The sequence below is a fragment of the Ixodes scapularis genome, unplaced genomic scaffold (genome assembly GCF_016920785.2).
Source record: "Ixodes scapularis isolate PalLabHiFi unplaced genomic scaffold, ASM1692078v2 PGA_scaffold5__190_contigs__length_132052651, whole genome shotgun sequence".
Taxonomy (NCBI): domain Eukaryota; kingdom Metazoa; phylum Arthropoda; class Arachnida; order Ixodida; family Ixodidae; genus Ixodes; species Ixodes scapularis.
This window is the reverse complement of record NW_024609880.1, coordinates 45,677,377-45,699,575: the sequence shown is the minus strand read 5'-3', so window position 1 is coordinate 45,699,575 and position 22,199 is coordinate 45,677,377. Positions and strand designations below refer to the sequence as shown.

Here is a 22,199-nt window from a genome sequence, read left to right as displayed (position 1 = left end):
ACTCCCTACCTTTGGGGGGAAGTCAGCCAGAATGTAAAAATAGGGGAAATTGCTTATTCATTCCGGGATTTAGACATATTCACGCCTGATGCAGAATGTTTGAGGGTCTGAATAAAATTATGTTACGAAAGTTATTTTAAAATACAAGGTTAGTGAAATGGCAGAGCCAACCATGTCATCCGGTAGTTTTACAAGCATTTTAACAAGAGGCATCACTACATCTTGTTTAATTCACATGCAGGGATGCCTCTTTTTATGATTTATGCTTATAAAGATCCTGAGATTCATAGGTATATTCATTTCTATAGAGTTGTTGCACATTATAACCTTTATTTTGCTAGCATATAAATAAGTGTATTTGACTTGTAACATTTAAAACGTCCAATGACCTTTTCAGAAAAAAAAACTCTCAACAAATAAAAACATGCGAACCATGGTTTATAAGTTGTAACCGTGGTTATAATTAGACGCTCGAATATGTTCCTGATACTTCTGTACTAACTGCCCAGTACTATACCAAAAATACAGTTGATGGCACAAACGGGGTGTGCTCCTCAGGTGCATGCAGTAATCCGACAAGTGAAACCAAAATAATTATCAAGAATTATACTGTTTATTGCTCAACGATTAAGCCTAGTGGTTAGGGCGTGCGGGTAATATCTTGAGTCTTGTACACTGTCGTCTACTTCTCCTGGTCAACCGTTTACAAGGCCGGGACTGGTGTGGCAGTCGAAGGCAGCATTGTCGAAGCAACGGTTGTTGTAATCCAAGGTTTTTGATGGAACATGTTTTGAATATTCTCCTTGATTTGTTTTCGCAAGTCGCTAATCTTGTCTTGCATCTTGGTCCACCCCCCTCCAGCCGTCGCTTGCAACTTGTTCAAGAAATTCTGAAAATTGTCCCGAAGTGCCGATAGTTTGTCGAAAACCCTAGAGGAGATGTCGCTGATGAGACTGTACTGCGCAGACAGCCCAGGCCTGATAATTTCCCACAACTTCAGTTTCACCGCGTCGCGGGCTTCGATAAGTTGCCCTTTAAGTTCCTGCAGCTGCTTCTTCAGGATTGCGGCACGCAGTCCGGCGGCTTGCCTCATCTCGTCCATCTTCAGTCCAATTTTCTCACCGAGTACCATGAACTTTTCTTTCAGGGTCTTGGATATATCTTTTAACGTGTCAATAATGTAGGCCTCGTTGTCTTCGATGTCCTCAATAGCGAGGTACAAAGCGGGGGTGTTGTCAGAACCTTGTAACAGTTGAGATATTTGCTGCTTGATTGCTTCTCGGAGTTCACCTACCTCAGTCCTCAGTTTTGCCAGCGTTTCTCCGGTTAGATTCTTCATTCGTTTTAAGAAGCTCGCTAGCTTCTCCTTAATATGAGTGATTTTTGAAAATATGTCAAAACCCTGGTCATTGAAATAAGCGTATTGGGTCTGTTTCGGTCTAGCAAGTTCTTTAAGTTTTTCCCTCAGCTCTTCACGCGCTTTAAACATTTGTTTAGCTAGCTCCTTCAGTTGCTCCTTGATCCGAACAACTTGTGCACCAGCGGCTGTTTTGAGTTCAGCGAGTTTTTGTCTGATTTTTTCTCCGATGTTTAAAAACTTTTCCTTGAGGCTCTTGGCAATATCCTTTAGGGTATTAATTACGTAGGCGCGCTTATCATTCTGATCGTCATCCACATTTGCCTGGTACAGAGCGGAGGCACTGACACTTGAACTGCCCATGCATTGATAGACATGATCATTGATCTCATTACCCAAAGACTCAATCAAGTCTTTTACTTCGCCGTAGTTCTCCCCATGGTCAGTTTTTAGCTCGTTCATAAGATACTCTAGCTTCCATCGAAAAGCCAACAGTTTTTCAGCAAACTCATTCGTTTTTCCGCCATAATCAAAGTACTGAGCGGGCGTAAGAAATTCCTTCACCTTTTTCATCAGTTCTCTTCTCGCTTCTCCCAGTTGCATCCTTAAAACTTGAAGTCGGGTCTGGAGCACTTGAACGTGTTCACTAGTGGTAGTTTTAAGTTGCGCTACAATTTCCTTAATCGTATCTATCAAAACAATAAACCTCTCTTTAAGAGACTGGCTTATATCCTTAAGTGTCTTCATAATGTAATTCTCATTGCCTTCATCAACATCGCTTACTTGGTAGAGGGAATTTTTTACTTCACTTGAACCTCGAAGAAGTTCTTGGACTTTCTCCTTGATTTCTTGTCGTAGCTCTCTAATAAGCCCTTTTAACTTTTCCAATTTTTCCCCTGTGACAGTCTTTATGGCTTCAATGAAGCTGTTTAGTTTTTCCCGAATTTCGAACAGCTTAGCGACTACTTCAATGGCATTACTTCCAAACGACGCATATCGAGACTTTTCAAAGATTGCAGCCACCTCCTGCTGCAATGCCTGTCGGGACTCTCTCAGCTGGTTCTTAAAGTTTTCTAGCTGGTCCTTGATTGCTTTAGTCTGTTCTCCTGCGGCTCCTTTCAACTCAAGCAGCTTCTGTCGAATCTTCTCAACCAGGGTGGCAAATCTTTCTTTCAGGGCCACAGAAATGCCCTTGAGGGTGTCGATAATGTAGGCTTCGTCATCTTCTACATGGTCACTTTCTTGGTAAAGGGCACTTGGGGATTCACTTGAACCATGAAGAAGTTCTTGAACTTTCTTTTTGATATCTTCTCGTAGCTCCTTAATGAGCACTTGCAACTTTTCCAACTTTTCACCAGTGACAGTCTTCATGCCTTTAATGAAGTTGCTCAATTTTTCTCGAAGGTCGAAGAGCTTAGCAAATACTACAAGTGCGTTGCTTCCAAATGATGTATAATGGGCACTATTGAACATATCAGCCACCTTCCGCTTAAGAGCTTGAAGAGACTCGCCCAGCTGATTTTTTAAATTTGTTAGTTGTTCCTTGATTGCTTTAGCTTGCTCGCCTGAGGCACCTTTTAGTTCGATAAGTTTCTGTCGAATGTTTTCGCCAAGGGTGAGAAATTTCTCTTTGAGGGTCGCAGAAATGCTCTTGAGGGTATCAATAATGTAGGCCTCCTTGTCCTCGTCATCGTCGCTTGCTTGGTACAACGCGTAACTGTGAGTATAATTTAGGAGTTGGGAGATTTCTTGTTTAATTTCATCTCGAAGTTCGACAATCATTTTCATCAGCTTTTGAGCCTTTTCGACTGTAATATTCTTTACCTCCTTCACAAACACTGCAAACTTAGCTCGGAGCTTCTTCAGTTTAGCGAAAATTTCTTCAGCGTGTTTTTTCAAAGAGGGACTTGGGGTAAATAGCTCCGCTAATTTCTGTTGCAGTTCTTTACGCGCCTCATTCAGCTGGTTAAATATTTTCTGAAGCTGTTCTTTGATTACTTTCGCATGCTTTCCTACAGAGCGCCTCAGTTCCCTTAATTTGTCTTTAACTGTTTGTACGAGAACGAGAAACTTTTTCTTGAGGGTTTTAGCAATGTCTCTCAGTGTGCCAATAATGTAGGCTTCAGCATCATTCTCGTCTGAACTGTAAAGAGCTGTTTGAGGTTTTGCAGAACCATGAAGAAGCTCCTGGACCTTTTCCTTGATTTTTAACCTCAGTTCCTTTATAATTCCTTTTAATGCCTGCAATTTTTCACCAGTTACATTTTTTATTGCTTCAATGAAGTCGTTAAGGCGCGCGCGCATATCGAATATTTTTGAAATTATTATCACAGCATTTTCTCCGAACGAGGCGTACTGCGCTCTATCAAAAAGCTTTTGTACTTTCTGCTTCAAGTCCTCGCGTGCAATGGCCAGTTTATCTTTCAGCTCCTTAAGTTGCTCTTTGATGACCTCCGCATGGCGACCACCAATCTCTTTAAGCTCGGCCAGTTTTTGCTTCATGTGCTCACCGAGGAGTAGGAACTTTTCTTTGAGGGTTCTGGATATCTCCCGTAACGTTTGGATGACGTAAGCTTCGTCGTCGATCTCGTCATTCCCGTGGTAAAGGGCAACATCAGTACCACTAGAATCGTACATAAGCTCTTGAACCTTTTTTTCGATCTTGTGTCGCAGTTCCCTAACCAGTTCTGCAAGCTTTTCCAGTTTTTCCCCGGTCATGTCCTTCATGCCATGTACGAACTTGTTAAGCCTGCCACGAAGTTCGTAAAATTTGGCGAATGTTTCCAGAGCGTTGTCACCCATGGTCGCATACTGGCCTTTGTCGAATAAGTCTTGCACTTTCCGCTTGAGGATGCTGGTGGACTCCTCCAGCTGGTGTTTGAGCTCACTTAGTTGTTCCTTTAGGAGTGACGCCCGACCACCAGCGGCTTGTCTTAGCTCATTTATCTTCTCCTTGATTTTTTCAGCCAGAAGTAGGAACTTCTCTCTGAGGGTCTTGGAGATGTCCTTAAGGGTGTCGATGATGTATTCCTCGTGGTCTTCTTCGTCCCAGGTATGTCCAGAAAGCTGCACGTCTTTTGGCGCCACATAATCCTGTTCAACGTCGGTACCGTAAGCGGGGTCTTGCGGCCTAAAAAGCAAATGTAGAAACTTGAAACACTGAAATTGATATGAGACCCATAAAGTAGTTTTGAAGAAATATGAAAGCCTTCTAAAGAGGACACGTTTTACTTCGAAGATATATATATATAAAATCAGGTTCAATTGAAGCAGCATCTCGGGAATATCTGCTTCAAACCAATGCTATGAAATTCGATGTAATAGTTAACTTTTACAGCGGTGGCTGTTACGCGTCTGTTCCCCGGTTTCGCGACGGCGTGAGCGTAAACAAAAAGGTTCCCTGCAAAGTTTGGTGGAAAAATTAATGCCACGTGACATGAAGTCACGTGACGTACCAAATTCAGGTTTCCCGCTAAATTTAGCAGAAAAACTTACGTCACGTGACCTATGTACCAATTCGGTTTCCCCGCGAAATTTTGCGGAAAAATTGACGTCACGTGACCTATGCACCAATTCAGTTTCTCCTCTAAATTTGGCGGGAAAATTGATGTCAGGTGACCTGATGTCCTGAACCTACAGACGAATTCAGGCTCCCCGCCCAATTCAGCGGAAAAAGTAGCGTCACGTCACCTAAGAAAAAATTCAGTTTCCCCGATAAATATGTCGGGAACACTTGGCGACGGCGTGAGCGTAAAGAAAAATAAACAAAAAGCTGCCCCCGTCTAACCGCATCGCGCCATGTTGTCGTCCTACAATTTTTTTTACGCGACCTTTAATTAAAGGCAATGATTCTCGCGTCGCTTATGACGTCTGGTTACTGAAAACTCTTTATATGAAGTGCTCCCGTGTTCTTTTTATCCTGAGCGAGTGCTAATACTGTCGAGTATAAAATGTACCGTCGAAACGGCGATCGACATTAAGATGCATCGACGTCTTTCTTTCTCAGACCTAAAACATCCATTGCCTCGCTTTTACCGTCGAAGCGTGCCTAAATAAGCAAAGGTACAACGAAAAGTTGGTTGCTAAAATGGCATCAGAGCTACGCCTTCGAGCTGTGTCACACCAGACTATATAAACGTAAAAAAAAAAAAAAAAAAAAAAAGCATTTGGGCGTAAATTTGCCAGCTAGAAAGAGAGAGAGAGAGATAGGCCGGGTGGGGAATAGAAATAGGCTAACCTAGGCTAATTGTCATGGTTGGCAGCGATCGCATCACTAAGCAAATGCGTATAAAGGCATTATGGTTGACTTGTACTGTCTGAGCCGTCTAACGCAGTTAAACTTAGTGATAGAGCCATCGGTTTGTGTATGAGCGCTGTCCAAATCAATTCGAAGATATAGGAGCATACATCTCCAATGCAGATAATTAAATAGATATTTATTTATTAAAACCACCTAGCTTAATCAGGACCGTGGTAGGAGAGGTACAACATTACATCAATAAAATACAAAAAAAAAAAAAACAAAAAAAAAACGAAATGGCAATATTATTCAAGACATTGAACAAGTTTACAGTTTACACCCTATATACAGTGAAATAAGAACACGAACAATGTTTACAATTGCAGTGAAATTAAACCAAGTTTACCTAAAAAAGAAAGCAGTGATTCCGTCAATGGAGCAGTTAACAAATCTTAGTTTGTTAGAGAGGCAAGGAATTTGTTCCACTCAACAATGAATTGAGGAAAAAAATTGGCGTTCATTTTACTAAATGGGTTCCACACAACATTGATATATTTCAAAAGTGGTCATTATAAAATTTTGTAAACTGTTGGTTCTGTGTTTGATGAAGAAAGCTTTAGTAGACATTTCGAGGACCAAAGCCGCTAGGTCGCTTTCGTACAACAGTGGCAAGGTGCTAATTATATAATACTTTAGTATTAAAATTTAATACCCAAGTGCTTGTATTTTTTACCTTTTAAACTAATAACCCATAGGACGGCCTTTACGCTTGATTGACATTGACACTGTTTTTTTATCTTGTTAATTCCGTTTGCCAATCTCGACAGAAGGCGAGTAGCCTTTCTAAGTGATTGTTAAAAATAGTTCTCTACTGAGAAGATTTAACATCAAAGTATAAAACACTAATCGTCTGCAAATAATCGAGTTTTTACATATGCGTTTCTAGTTATATTGTTAACGTAAAGTAGAAAAAGCAAGTGTCCCAAGACAGAGCCCCGGGGTACCCCGAAGTCAAGTCTGGTTCATTACCTCTGAAATACACACACTGTTTATTTCCCTCGGGGGTACGTGGCTAAATATTTCACAAGCTTGTGTGTGATAAGAACTGCGTTCAGTAAAAAAAATCTTATTGTAGGAAACTTTATCAAATGTATTAGATATATCCAGGAACAAACCGTCGACTTGTCATTTGCTGTTGAGGACGTGATCAAAATCATGGGTCACTTGAAGTAGCTAAGTTACTGTAGAGAACCCGTTTCTAAATCTATGCTGACAAGTTACCAAAACATTTCCCTTTTCTACATGGTCATAACGTTGCCTAGAAATTATATGATCTATTAGCTTAAACGACTACTCTTTATAAAAATAGGCCTGTAATTCGCAATATTTTTCTTGGGATCCGATTTAAAAACGAATGTGATTGTAGCTAGTTTCCATCCCTCAGGAACAACACTCCACTCCAGTGATTTTTGATAGATTATCAGAAAGTATTTAGACACCCACTCCGAGTAACACCGCAAGAGTGAATTGGAAAATAGATCTGGACCAGCCGACTTTTTGAAATTGATTTTAAAAGCAAAATAAAAATACTTTCTTCAGTAAAAACGAGATCACTCAACTCCGCGAGAGTTTGATCAACGACGAAGTTTGCTAGTTTTTCATCATCGCAAGTGAAAACAGATTTAAGATGATTATTAAAGTTGCTGGCATTTTTGTCGGCTCTTTAGTGACTTTCTCGTTTATCGTAAATGCAGACGTTGACTCCCATTTGCTCCCACAAATCTTTGCTGTAGTTGATTTCAAGGATCCCTTTACAGCAGACTTATGTTATTAAACCTTTGCAGCATATAACGATTTCACCTTTCTCATATGGGTTAAACTTTGTAATGGGACAAGTCAAAATCACCACAGAGACAACGACCATTGAACACGTTTTCGGAAATAGTTCAATCGATATTTCCGTGTATGATTCCGTGCTCAAGACAGGTTTGGGGAAAAAAAAATTAAAAACTGTGTCTCACCGGCCAGAGCAGACTGTTAGGCATCATGTCGAGCGAACGTGGAGGGAATAATAGAGAATATTAGGTTCACGATCACACTATTCGCCCGGGATAAGTCTCACCTTGGGCAGCAATTGCCAGAACCAAGCACCCCGCGAAGAACAGAAACCGCATCTGCAAAGTAACCGTAGGGTCTCGTTTGTTTGTAATTAAAAGCAAAACATACTTCACTTATACGACCCATATTCTGTAATACAATAGGCGAGATCCATATAAAAACGTGATAAAATTCTGTAGTTTTATTAGCGGACTTTAAAATCTTAAGTGATTCAATGAAATGTATTTTACGCAGGACACATATTGTACGCATAAAACAAACTTTTGCCGGTGCTTGGAGCCGCATTTATTTAATTAAAATATCGCTAATTAGAAGATTATTAAGTCAGACCGAGAAAAGCATATTCTAAATGTGCCATCAACAGGGAAAGTACGGTAGATAAATACGGACAAACATCTACTTGACCTGCGTATTCATTAAGAAAAATACATAGGTCACATGGTTCCTTCGTGTGGTATATCTGGATATGGCTCTTGCTACATATGTACTTTTGTCAATAGAGGCTCAACCTAGAAATGTAGAGTTTTTGATGCAATTTCTGTAGTTTTAGTTTTATAATCTACGTGGGATTAAGCAGCTTAGTTTAAATTTCGTTAGGGATATAACGAATTGGATTACCCGAGAAGGTGTAAGTTAAAGTTATTAATTTGTAATTTTTCCTGTTGGACATACAATTGTAATAGGTATTTCATCTGGCAATGATGACTAAGCACACAGATTGTTTTCAGGTAACTAAAAGTGAACAACTAACACCGAGCTCACGCTATGACACTCAATCTTTAAATGAGATTTATAAAACGCATGTAACCAATAATCGATTTGAATAACTTGCCAGCACACATAGGGACTGAGGATGCTCTAAGACATTTTTAAGAACTCATGTGCACAAACAATAACATCCAGTTGTTTTTATTTTTTTTTCTTGTTCACTTACCTTTACTTTGCTTACATATCTTGTTCATCGTTCTCGCATATTTTCGTTCCCTTTGTTTAGTAGTCATGCTTACATTATCTACTTTTTGTATTTTTATGTACTTCCCCTCTCCCCTTTTTGTACCCTCCCTCGAGGGGTGTCTTGAATAAATAAAAAAAATAAATAATTTACAACAAGCGTTGCAAAATATGCCGAAGGCCCAGTCCACACAATTTGTTCTATTTCTCACAGCGCCGCTCATGATGATAAACCTTTCGACATTGAACTTTGTAACTAGTCTTACGCCGGTGCTCATATTTTTTGGCCCATGTGTAAAATATATTCGCGTCTTCGCTTGAACCATTTATCTTATATTTTGTTAACTCAGTGTGAAATAATGGAATCGATGCTGAAAGAAAGTGATTTAAGCTTCAACGGTTATTTCGCTTATAATGCTAGCATGAACCACTAGACAGGGGTGAACTTGACAATACAGAGGCAGCTGCCTAGGACGGCAGAATTGGGGAGCGACAAATTTCGTAGAGTGTTTTTTATGCAAGTATGTTATTTCAATATTTGAAATAAATTGTGTAGCTGAGTTTAAGGCACTATCTTCCCCTCTTAAATTTTTTTCCCTCCAGTCTCATGACTTACGATCATGCTTAATACAAAACAGATCGCCTGCACTAGAAACATTTTCGTTTTGTTATTAGACTGCCTGTTCTGCCTACTAGTTTCAAAACGTGTGATGTCACGTCCCTGTAAAGCGCGGGGAAATTTGAATATTTGTTTTGGCATTATCTTTTTTGCAGTTTTCTCAATAGCTACTTTAAATTTAGAGGTAATAAATGACATCCTGAAAAGAGTAAAGCTTGGTTATTCTGAAAATGTAATTAGTTTGGGCAGCTCGAAAAACCACCGGACGTTTCTTTCGAGAGTCATGCTACTCACCGTGGTACCCCTCCTTGCACTTGTCGGAGGTAGAAAGTGATTGTGCCCATGGGTAGTAGCTGCGTTTATATACAGGCCGCTGCAAGAGCTACCATGAAACCTGCACCAGCTGATTCGTCATTGCAGGCGTATGAGAACGTTCACGGCTTCCCGGATGTCATGCAGATTATACCCAAGAACTCGCCTAGACCGATGACCCCGAAGTGTAATGCAAAAAAAGAGAACAGGGATATTTTGAATTGCCTGAAAAAGATAAACGAACTACACAGATAAAGAAAAAAAACAGAGATAAGAGCACTTTCACGCATGAGGACAAGCGCAGCTGTTATAGAGTAGAAAACTAACTTAGCTGATCATACTCGAGGTCCGCGTTATTAAGATCATTTGTTTCCTTACGTATACTTAATGAATGTGTACGAATAAATTACCAAAAGTTTCAATAAATTGTTCTCTAGAGATGCCTGTTATATGGTTGCAATACTTGTAATTTAAAACTGCCGAAGGCCGAACTCTATGGACGTTAGTACAACCTGCTTAAGTTTCGCAGTGTTCGCTGTTTTTTAACACCCCAAAGAATCCTGCAATTCTTACCGGACAGATGCTTACAGGACTTTTTGAGCATACGAACTCCCAGTGTTAGCGTCTAATCAAGACTATTTTCAAGGAAAATGTCTGAGTCATGGATCCTCTGGGGACGGCTACGGCTTGTTCTTTCACGTCGAAAATGAGCTCGATTTCTTGGATTAGCGTTTTGAACGCTGGTTTCGAAAAGCACCCATAAAATACGTGAGACGGGAGCTCAAATACTCCGCAAGTCGGCTTAGAGCGTCTCGTTTCTTGCAAGCTTACTAATAGCAACGCTCATGCCAGCAAATTTCCCTGAATAGTTACCGTGCATTTATGACGCTAGTCCGCGGGCTACATATTTTAAAGGTTGAAGATTTACGTGGTGGGGCTATACAACTATTTAGCTTTAAAATGTTGTTTATTCTGACAAAACATGGCGAATTTTGTGAATGACAGACTAAGCTAAAGATGTCTTCTGTTTGATTCAAGCGTCTTCTTGCCTTAATAAAGCAGGTATTTTTAAGGTGTGTTGTTTGCGTAAATTTTTACTCCCGGAGTAATCACCAGGTGGGGACCATAAACTGAGCACGGACTATCTAAAGAAAACACTTTTTTCTTCAGCGAAAATTGATTATGGCGGACTATACACCGGGCGCGAAATACAGCTGAAAAACACGGTAGTATTCAGTGGCTTTTACCCTTGTACCTGCATTATTTATGTATTGATGTTGCCTGGTGTATTTTGAATTTGCCACAATCCAATAAAAAGTCTCAGCCGGAGTCACTCTCGACGTCAAGGATGCACCATTTTAAGTTTTCACCCAACCGGACAGATATATGTCAAATGTTTAGCTTTAGGAATAAACACGAATCTTCTTGAAGTAAACGACCGAGTGTTGCTTGCTCGGCCCCGCACGTCCCAATTTTAAAATATCATCATCCTGATGCAACGCGAAAGGGGAAAGATACCGTGAGACGAAATAAACATGCAGCGTCACAGTCTTAGCGTGCGTAGAACGGCTTGAGCCGAACGATGTGGACCACTCAGGGTCGTGGCTGGCTGCGTCCTAATGGTCGGGTTTCGCCGAAAAGTACCTCGTATAGATGAAGTCGCCAAGGCGGCAAATTACCTTGTAGGGTCCGAAGTAGCGTTTTAATAGCTTCCCGCTGAGGCCGCGGCGGCGAATGGGCGTCCACGCCCACACCTTGTCTCCGGATTGGAATTCTGCGTCGCGGCGACGAGGGTTGTACCGGCCAGCGTCGACACGTTGTTGGTCCTTTTTCCGAAGGCGGGCTAGCTGGCGTACCTATTCTGCCCGATGGGTGACCAGCTGAGCGTCGTCAGTGCCGTTGTCCGTCGGATCGTGGGGAAGCATGACGCCTAGCATCGTCGTCACCTTTCTGCCGTGCACCAGTTGAAAAAGTGTAATCCCAGCGGTCTCTTGAACCGCCGTGTTGTACGCAAACGTGACGTAGGGAAACACCTAATCACACATCCTGTGTTCCACGTCCACTTTCACCGGGATTATGTCGGCAATGGTCTTGTTCTATCGCTCCGTCAGCCCGTTGGTCTGCGGGTGGTATGCAGTGGTTCAACGGTGGTCGGTGTTGCTCAGGCGGAATATCTCTTGTGTCAGTTGCGCCGTGAACGATGAGCATCGGTCCGTAATCAGGACTTGAGGAGCGCCGTGTCGGAAGATGATGGACTGGACGAAGAACATGACTTCCACAGCGGCTCCCGGCGGGAGTGATTTTGTCTCGGTGTACCTGGTGAGATAATCAGTTGCCACGATATTTCAACAGTTTCCCTGCGTAGATGGCGGGAAAGAACCAAGTATATCAATTCCAATTTGCTGGAACGACGCAGTTGGGGGCGCGACCGGCTGCAGGAGGCCTGCCGGATTCGTCGGCGGTTTCTTCTGTCGCTGGCGCTCGTGGCACGATCGTGCGTAGAGGTGGACAGACTTCGGGAGCATGGGCCAGTAGTAATTCTCTCGAATCCTTGAAATAGACCTGCTTTAGTCAAGGTGACCAGATGTCGGGTCGTCGTGGCAGGCTTGGAATATCTCTCGTCAAAGACTAGTAGGAATGGCCAGTAGCCACGTCGATCGTATTGATGTCCCCGAAGTTCTCTTTGTCGAGAATACCTTGCCGGACGGCAAATGTTGGCAGAGTATGTGAGAAGGCTAGGTGAATCGTACCTCCTTGTCCCTCCTAGTGGTCGATCAGTGCGCGCAGTTCGGGATCGTCCCGTAGGAGCGCTGCCATGCCGTTAACGCTCACTGCGCCAAGAAAGAGATCGTCATCGTCATCGTCTTTGTCGCTCGCAGCCAGTAGCTGACTTGACGGGGGCTTTGGATAGGCAGTCGACGTCGCTGTGCTTTCGGCCTGACTTGTAGACCCCAGACCACGTCGTACTCTTGCAGTAGTAGGCTCCGTCGAGCGAGGCGTCCGACGGATCAGGACCGGAACAGCATTCACACCGGCCAAACAAGCGAGCTTCGGGCTCGTCGACATCGAGGGCTCCAGATGCAAGGCCTGCGCTGGGAGCAACACAGCCACACTACGCCACCTCCTCTGGGACTGTTCAGGCCTGGAACGGCTGAGGAAGAAAGCGATCCAATCTCTTCGGGAAGAGGACAGACCGGCGACGCTCGAGGAGTGGTCCCGACCCCAGGGAACACCACAGCACAGAAAAGCAATCCTCGATTCCCTGATGAGCTACATCAGGAAGACGGGGACCCATCATCACATTTAATTTTTTTTTCATTTTTTTTTACATCATTCATTTCCTTTTTCCCCTAAAACCCCATGCCCTCCTTCCTGTCTCAGGCCACCCCACCAAGACAGCCGAACCACTCATCTCATCAATAAGGCCGACGTTGCTGCCACCGGGTGGTAGCAACGACTACCGGAACGAAATCCTTGCTGCCACCCGTGACGTCGTATCCGGTATAATGTAGCCACATTATTGTTTTATAACTAGACTTTATTTGTAATATGTCAAATATCTGGTAGGTTTATAAACTATTTATATAGCAAATGCTCGACATACCCGGAAAAAGCATTGCTTCAAAAAAATCGGAATGACTGCACTGCTACCCGACAACGCAGGGTAGAAGCACTGCGCCTTTTTGTATTTGTACCGCGCCTAGTTTGTATTTTTTTAGATCTATTTAGGTTTATAAACTGTTTTATAACCAATGCATAATGTATTCAGCAATATTAATGCTCTTTGAAAACATTAGCGAGTGTGAGCGACTGCCCGACAGCGACAGGCGGCAGCACCTGGTTAGATGGATGGATGGTAATGGCAATACCCTTTGTAACGGGCGGCAGCTTGCGCTACCTAGCCAAACATTTTGTCATCCCAGCAGTATTATGCTTTTGATATCGATTGTGTTGGCCTTGTTGGAGGGAGTTGGTTGGCGCTGGTTCCTTTGTTATGGTGTACCTTTGGGGCATTTGGTTGCTGTTCTGACGTTTCGACTTCGAAGCTTGTGAGTGAGACCAGTGAGGATAAAGCCAAACCTAGAAGCCCGAGCCTCGAGCCCCGAGCTAGACCGCGGTGCTGGCTTTGAGACGTTCCTTCCTTGCGCGAGCGTTCGTTTTGCGGTCGAACTTTTCAAAGCTGAGGTGTTAAGATCACAGTGGTCTCGACCCCGTGCTTTCGTGCGTGCAGCACTGGCTGCTTGTAACTATAGGAAGTATCCACTGGCGGCCATAGCTGTGTGCGCGACTGCTGAGCGCGTGCTGATAGCGAACTTCCACAGTTCTTTTGTAACGTGCATTTCGCACCCTCAAGATTGCCGGTCTTAGCAGCCTATTAATGTGAGCTTGTTCTGACCATGCGCTCTAGACAGCACCCACAAATATGACGCCCAGTGAATACTCCTTATACTCTGTTTTGTCATTATCGTGCAACGCTGTCAAAGTTACTGGCGCGAGCGCGTGGCTTCATCTACGGTTTGAGATCAAGCCCCATGTTCGCGCCAGTAGCTTTGACAGCGTTGCACACTAAACATGAAACAGAATATAAGCTCAGTGCAAGCTCAGTTTGGAAAGATCTGTGAATAAAAGAGCCGAGACCGTTGGGACAAGTGACCAGAAGTTCCGACAAGGCGTTGGTCCCGACTTCGGCGGTGCAGTCCCGTCTTTTAGGTCTCAATCCCGTTGTGCCAAGCACCCATGGGACGGTGTTTTGACGCACTTCAACTGAACCTGCTCGAAGTCCCAGTTACAGACAGTTGCAACGGGTCAGCGTCATGTACACTACTGTCAAAGCTACCGGCGCGAGCGCGTGACTTCATCTACCGCGTGGTGGATTTGTCATTAGCAAGTAGGATACGAGCTATCCGGAGACTATAAAATATTAGTCTTAGCCATTGGTTGTCAAGGCTTGCTCGGGCCCGCAGCCTTGACAACGTTGTACACTAAACATGAAACAGAGTAGGCGGATCAGTAGCCGAGTGGGCTAGCGTAATAATAAAGGCGTCTTTGTTTTCTTTTTTTTACAAATACCGCCAACTATCTTTTTTTTTGAAACGCACAAGACACGTGTCACGAGCGGGTGCTCCGCCGCCATTCACTCCGAAGGGCGGGGCCGACCATATGCTGCGCCGACATCGAGGGACTTTAGGCTAGCGCACACTAAGTAATAGACCAATTGCTATATCACCCAAGAATCAAGGAGAATGCAGGGACTGGTGTTACACGCGCGACACGCGCACGCCTTCCCCGTATAAAAGATTCGACGTAACTAACCAAAATAAAGCGTTGACGAACGCGCGTGCAAGATGCCATTTGTTTTAGGTATTTGATTTAGAAAAGTCACTACTGCTGAGGCCAGCACGTGCGGCGCGCGGAACACCAATCCCTGCATTCTCCTTGACGCTTGGGTCATATAGCAAATGGTAGATCGGATCGTGGTAAAGTAGCGTCAAGCTCCTCGCCATTTTGGCCCCAATTTAAATGAACAATTTCTTCTTGATCTCCATTCTTGGGGAGCCGATCTGAATTTTCTGGTGACGGGTAACTTTATTGACTCGTTTCCTGTATAGAGAGATTTTGCTCTCCACACACCGGCGAAACAAGCGTACATCTTCGTACCACCACCACACGCAATAAAGCCGGAAAGCATTATATATATTTTTTTTGTTTCGAAATACGCAAGAAGAACAATATAATTGTAAGAGATCCGTGGAGATGGGCATGTTTGATAAGTTGATTGCATATATACACAGTGCCAAAGACGCTTATATTGGCGACGCCTTCAGTAGGATGATGCTACAAATGGCGATCTTGGTGTGAGAGGTTTAGAACGACCCTCTGGAAGCTTCGAAGATTTAAAGGGGCCGACATGCTGATTGTCATGGCAACGGAAACCGATTAGGCAATCGCCTTGCGAGGGTTTGGTTGTGTAAGTTAGTATTTGTTTATATTCGGCTAGCAGACGTAGGAAGGCAATGGCGCTACTTTCCCAGGATCCAGTGACTCCAGGACCCAGTGACTTTAGCGCGCACCAGCCCGCGGAGCAAGTGGAGCAAAACCTCGTGCTGCCAGAACCTAGGACCACCTGTTTGTTTCGATCTGGATGAGCATCGTACGGACGTGCGGTCGTGTATCACCACTGCGTTGTGCACGTTGAAAGACCCCAGCGCTAGCAGTACTGCACTGATGTTTATCACTTACAGCGGGAGGCACGTCGCCCCCTGAGGCACACCAACATCCCTGCTGTCTAAACATATATCAATACAATCACCTTTGGAAACGGAAATATTCACTGACGGCCATGGCTGCGTCCTCTGTATATCAAGCACGTGCTAACATCGAGTGTTCGCCAGATTCCATTGCTTTACCCATATCTCGTCCTCACCCCAAACATGCGAGCATGCGTGGCTTATCGCTCGCTCTTGCGAATGGAATACTGACCTTGTTAATTAAGGTCATTTCAAAGTCAGGATCAATGATTTTCCGAAGCAAATAATGTGCCTTCTGAAAACATAAAAGCCATCATATAGTACCAAAGTACCTTTGCACAAGCACTATACTCCGTTTCACCTTATGTTGTACCGCAGAGAAGGCTAGGAGCGCGAGCTCGTAGCGTTGGGAGCTGCTCATAACGCACGACAGCTTGTGCCGCCGAGACGTGCCCTAGAGCAAGGAGCTCGCGCTTGTAGCCTTTCCTGCGGTACATCATAAGGTGAAACAGAGTCTAGCTGGGGTGTGTTTCCGGCCAACTTAACTTAGAATCTCTAATTCAACTCTGGATGCTCAACACATGGCATTTTAGGGACAATTTCGCATAAACGTAGTCCGTTACACAGTAGATTGTTTAAATCTTTACCTCGTGTATATGCCAACGATTTTAGAATTTCGTGGCAATACTGCAGTGGCAAAAGTCCTCCTCAACAGCGGTGAAACTTAACCCCAACACATTTCAGAACTATTTAGCATAACACTGTCTAAAGTCCAAAGCATTTTTTTTTTTTGTGCTGAATAGATTTTTGCAGACAACACATGTCTCCCATTACACGAACACTCGTGCCATGGATGCGTCTCTCTCGTGTGGCGCTTTCGGCTCGTGAAGCCCAGCGCATTTTCTATCAGAAGCTCCGGAAGCGCAAGATCATGCGTAGCTAGCTGTTACCTGAGCAGCTTGCCTGAGCCCGCGTCGTAGCCGTCGAGTATTTCGCACGTCATGCAAGCACCCAGTCATGAATTTCCAAGAGTCGAAAAGAGAATTGGAGCCTATGAAATTTCTATGGATAGGAACCTTTATTTTTGGGAAGAACCGGTGGAAAAAAAGGGTGTGTGTGCGTAGGGGGGGGGGGGGGGCGGTTTTATTTACAAACTGCCTGTCCTTGGATAACCAGATATCTCCAGTGCCACATGATTACTATCGCCAGAGTTCAGGTTTCCTTAGGTTAAGTTCGGATAGTTTTTTCTTTCTTTATTTATTAGGGAAGAGTATTTATACACAGGTTATCGACTGAGACGTATCTTTTAGACAATAAATGGCGCTACGCATATTAAAAAAAAAAATAGGAGACGACGGACGAAGGGGACAAACACAAACGTCTCGATTGATACGTTTTGTGCTTTTACCGTTCTTTGTCAACCAACCAACCGATTGAGAGGGGAATTTTTTTTCCGCAAGGGGGGGGGGGGGGGGGGGGGTAGGGAGGAAAAAACTTTTATTGCGTTTTCTTATCGGCTGGAAAAAACAATAAGCGAATAGACGTGCTTGCATAAATATATCAGGAGTCTATTTTCTGTGGCGATGCAGCCATATGTAAAGCGCGCGCCTTTAGCACCAATTAAAGGATATGCACGCGGCTCCTTGAAAAGCGCGCTTCCACAGCTGCAGTCGGCGCTCAAGGTGCGCAACCGCACGCGCTCTGCCTCTGGCTGCATTGCCACAATAAGCTCACCTATTTTTTTTTATATTTTAGTTGTGTATTGAGGTACTTTGCTTCATACGTATAACGAGTATTCAATGGGCGCCATATTTGTGGGTGCTGTCTAGAGCGCACGCTCAGAACGAGCCCACATTAATAGGCTGCTAAGACCGGCAATCCTGATAATGTGGAATGCACGTTGCAAAAGAACCGTGCAAGCTCGCCATCAGCACGTGCTCAGCAGTCGCGCACAGAACTATGGCCGCCAGTGAATACTTCCTATAACGCTGTAAAACTAACTGGCGCGTGCGCAGGGACGGACGCAGGTATTTCTAAAGAAGGGGGATGTGTTAGCGTATCATAAGTACAACCCCTCCCTCCCCCGTTTTCCTTTGGTAGCTCTGTAGTACATCGCTGCGCAGTATGTCGAGCAACCAATTTTTGCGGTTCCACTTGATCCGCCCCCTTCCCTGCCGTGCTCCTTCGCACAATGAAAAGCCTACCCTTGAAAATGAAGGAGCAAGCGTGCTCGAGGTTCGGAGGCGAAACGCTGTGCCATTGTTTTTATATGTGTATGGTGTAGGGCTGGGCGTTCATTAAAAATATTAACCCGATGAATCGCCACCCTTTAATCGATTAAATAATTGGTTAATCGGTTTCGTTAATTTCCATGCATATTTTTTTAAAGTTAAAATGACACCTATCTTTTTTTTTCTGAATATGTGCATGTAAAACGGCCCAATCATTGTAATTATGAATCAATTTTAATACGTAGTTGATAACAGTTAAGAGACACTCATACTCACAAATCCTTACTTTAGCCGCATGAGGCAAAGAGGTTTGTTAATATTCTCCGGCAAGAGCGGCCTCCTTTGATTGCTCCCAGTAGTCTTTGCTGCTCTGAACGGACACTCGCACGTCGTTCAAGTGGCTGGGACACGTGAAACCTTCCGCACTCGTCTGGAGTTACAAAGTTTGCCCTGAACAGTTTACTATATAGGTTAAAATTTCACCTAAAATTTTTCCTATAGGTGTGCTCGTCCATTTCTGCTTGGTGAAAGCATTTAATTTTTATTTTATTTTGATTCGTCAAAATTTTACCGATTAACCGGTTAAAAAAATTAATAGCAATTAAAGCATTAACCGGTAGGATAATCGATCAATTGCCCAGCCCTAATATGATATATAAGAAAAAAAAAAAACGCATCATGCCTTAATATCTCTTCTTGGCGCGTCCATTTGGCTTTTTCCTCCCATATCAGTCATTTCATCTCTGGAGTCACCTCACAGACGCCAGGAGTCCCAGCTCCTGGTGTCTGTCAAGGGACTCCAGATAGCAAATGATGTGAGAGCGGGACTCCATGTCAGACCGAGTGTTCCCGCAGCACAAATTAACTGCTAAAAAAAAAAAAAAAAAAAAAAAAGCAGTGTTTTTTATTTGCATGAAACCAATAATGCCAGTATTTTTTATATTGAACCTAATGATTAGATTACCTAACTTTTAGAGCCGAGGTGTCAATTAAAAAGGTGTAAAGCGCGCAAGATGTTATTCTTGTCAAGGTTCTTTTTAAAAGCCCCTCCCTCCCCCCCCCCCCCCCAAAAAAAAAAGATAGAAAAAAAAAAAGAGTGCCATGTGACAAAGCACTTTTGAGAGCGGTCATTTTAAGAACTGCGAAAGAAATAACCACTAAAAGACTAACGTGTTGCAATATTAAACCTTTTTTTTTTTAATGTCAATATATAAAATACGGACTGTAGCAAGAGGTTTGCCGACAATGGGGGGGGGGGGGGGGGTCGTTCGTTTCATGAGCATAGAGCACTCCACTTTTTCTTTGTGCTTGGTTTGCGTCAGCATATAATTGAGATACAATTCACAAATATTTCGTTTCTGATTTTCGAAAAAAATTATTACACGAGTTTATTTTCGGTCTTACTCATACCGTATTATTAAGAATATGGAAGAATCTCCACTAAGCATACAAGGTATGCATCTAAAGGAATATTTCTGGTTACTTACAATTTTAACCTAGAAGTTAGGAGATTAGGAGTTCTTGAATTTTAATTTCTACATACTCAAGATCCACGTTTCATATTCACACAAGCTTCACATGATTGCATCTGTCTACGCCTTTCCCCATTAGCGTTTAAAAGAAGCTCACTTGACACTCCTGAAACAATCAACGAATTTATAATCTGCACATTATTTATATGCAAATTCCAATAAATTCAAGAGACAAATAGAAACCTGTAAAGAAAGGTTGGATCAGGTTGAACAAGTCAGTGCTGCTCCAATGAACCTTACACAAGCGTTTCCTGTGAAAACTGTGGACACTCCACCTATAAATTGAACTTTGCCACTTTTGCCTGGTGGCACAAAAACACATGGAGACGCATTTAAAATTAGATTTTATTCATACAGAGGGAGTCTAGCACCATACCTTCTGTGGGAGAGTGGGCATCACTGTGCCTTGCAGGCATCTCTGCTTTTGCTATGGAGTAAGGATAGTAGCAACAAAAACCCATGTACTCATAGAGCGGACATTAACAATGCTAAAAGTTAACTTCCAAAAGGCAATGGGGCCTTTATATTCTCAGGAAGTGGGTCAGCAGTTTAGTTGTATTCTACAACTAAAATAAGAATGTAATAAAAGTGCTGTTCGTATGATGAAATGGCAATACCTGAAAAATTCTTAATGTTTTGGGGAGTCAAGTGTTAGCAATGCCCTGCACATGGCGGTGCACTCATCAAATGCATCACATCTGTCTGCAGTGGCCGTCAATTGTTAGCTTTGCCTTTTTGCCCCCAAAAAAGTGACATGCTGCAGGAAAGCAATTGAAGCACGCATACCCTTTTACAAGACTAGTAGAACCCCCTCCTACAGATCACTCCTCTTTCCATAGCAAAGCAAACGCTGGAGAAGTATTAATTGTGGCTGGCAGGGGTGGCCTCCTCCACTGTCTTTAAGTTGCAACAGAGCTTAGTGGCCATGTTGAACCAAAAAGAAATACATTGTTAATAAAACAAAAAATATGTCCAGCAGCCAGGCCAGTAGTGTTTTTCAAATTCCAACAACACTTCCCTGCAATACACCTGTGCACGGTGGGAGAAGCCTGCCTTCCAGACGAAGACCTGTGAGCTTTTGCACAGACACATGCTACTCCTTGGTTGTTTAATGTTAAATAACATTTTACTATCCAGAGCAAAGATAATCCTACCACGGCACAAATAAAAAAATTAACAATTTGCCTTGTAAAATTTACTCAATGAAGAAACTAAACATAGGTCACAGTTATGAAACTGTCAAAAGCATTTCAGCTGGTATTGTTTCAGTAAATTAGATTGATGACACAAAGGCACATGTACCGAATTTAAATGCAATTTTATTTATATGCTTCATCAATACACATCAAACAATTGTAAAATAATTTAAATTATATGTTGTAAAAATGAGGTTAGGCTTTACAAAATTTCCAATTATGGTTACAAATAAAAATATTGTTAGAAAATCTCGACTTATACTTTGTTAATTGCATATTTAGCCTTTTCCTTCATTTCCTTTGCAATTTATTTTAAGTTGAAACTCAGCTTCTGTACTCTTGGCAGGATGCACTTGGTGATGTGTCTATACCACAGAAGGTCATAAAAGCCAATGTTGAGGGATCCTGCTGTTTGGCCATCTCCAACCTGTAAAAACTGATCTGCAGTGCATGAGACAAGCCCGCTTACCTTGTTAAAGTCCCAGGAGGCAATAGGCACGTTCAGCAGCGGCTCCAGGGTTAAGGAGTGAGTGACTCTGATTCGTCAGTTTCAAACACGATGCACTGGAGTGAAGCAATGCAACATTCCGGATCGCGAAGCATGCTTGCTTACCTAAACAAGAACAAATGAAATGGCAGAAAAAGTTTCATCTGCTTGCTGCTATAGGATAGAACTCACCTTGATAAGCTAATTAATAAATTAAAAATTGATTTACTGAAACTATTCAGTAGTTACCTTTAAGACATGCGTCTTGATATGCGCCAGAAGCAAACATTCAGAAGACAAGTCATGTGATTGGTCTGAGTCGTTTTGGAACAGCTCTTGAAGCAGCTAAGATAACTTTTGGGGCATGAGCGCCCACTTCGTTTTCATCCAGTGAAATAATGTTAAAATACAATAATTTTGAGTACCTAAATTTGTTTCCTCCAACTTTTAGAGGCTGTCATAAAACTGCAGTTCTACATTAAAAAAAAGCATTCGTCATTTGATTACTAAATGCGTGGGAATCCAATTGGTACTACCTGTCTCGGAGAATGACACAATTAGGGAAGTCGCGAACCACCCCAGGTTCGATTTCGAAAGGTTTTGATATTTGCGAAGCGAACTGAGGTTCGATTTCGAAAAATTTCTATATTTTCGTATCGACCGAGGTTCGAATTCGAAAAATTTGCAAATTTCAATCACAGTGGAGTTTCGAATTCGAAAAGTTCGAAGCTTTCACGGTTTCTTAAATTTCGGATTCGAGTATTTCGAATATTTTTTTACTTCAGGTTCGAACAATTAGAAGATTTCGAATTTATTTCTGCATAAAGTTCGAAGCTTTCGATTATCTTTTACGCTAAATTCGAAAAAAAAGAAAAAACTTTGAAGATTTTGAATTCCTTTCTAGTCCA

The 22,199-nt window shown here is 42.8% G+C and overlaps 1 protein-coding gene across 1 annotated transcript; it reads right to left on the bottom strand.

Annotated features, from left to right (window-relative positions):
* Nucleotides 1–591: 591 nt before the first annotated feature.
* LOC115332966 (probable DNA double-strand break repair Rad50 ATPase) lies at nucleotides 592–9,600 on the bottom strand. The gene is made up of 4 exons (XM_029995473.3): nucleotides 9,580–9,600; nucleotides 7,720–7,771; nucleotides 7,619–7,631; nucleotides 592–4,487 (listed from the first exon to the last, which is right to left on the bottom strand). The coding sequence occupies exons 2-4, from the start codon at nucleotides 7,769–7,771 to the stop codon at nucleotides 704–706; spliced, it is 3,849 nt and encodes a 1,282-aa protein (XP_029851333.3). The 5' UTR covers nucleotides 9,580–9,600; the 3' UTR covers nucleotides 592–703.
* Nucleotides 9,601–22,199: the final 12,599 nt, after the last annotated feature.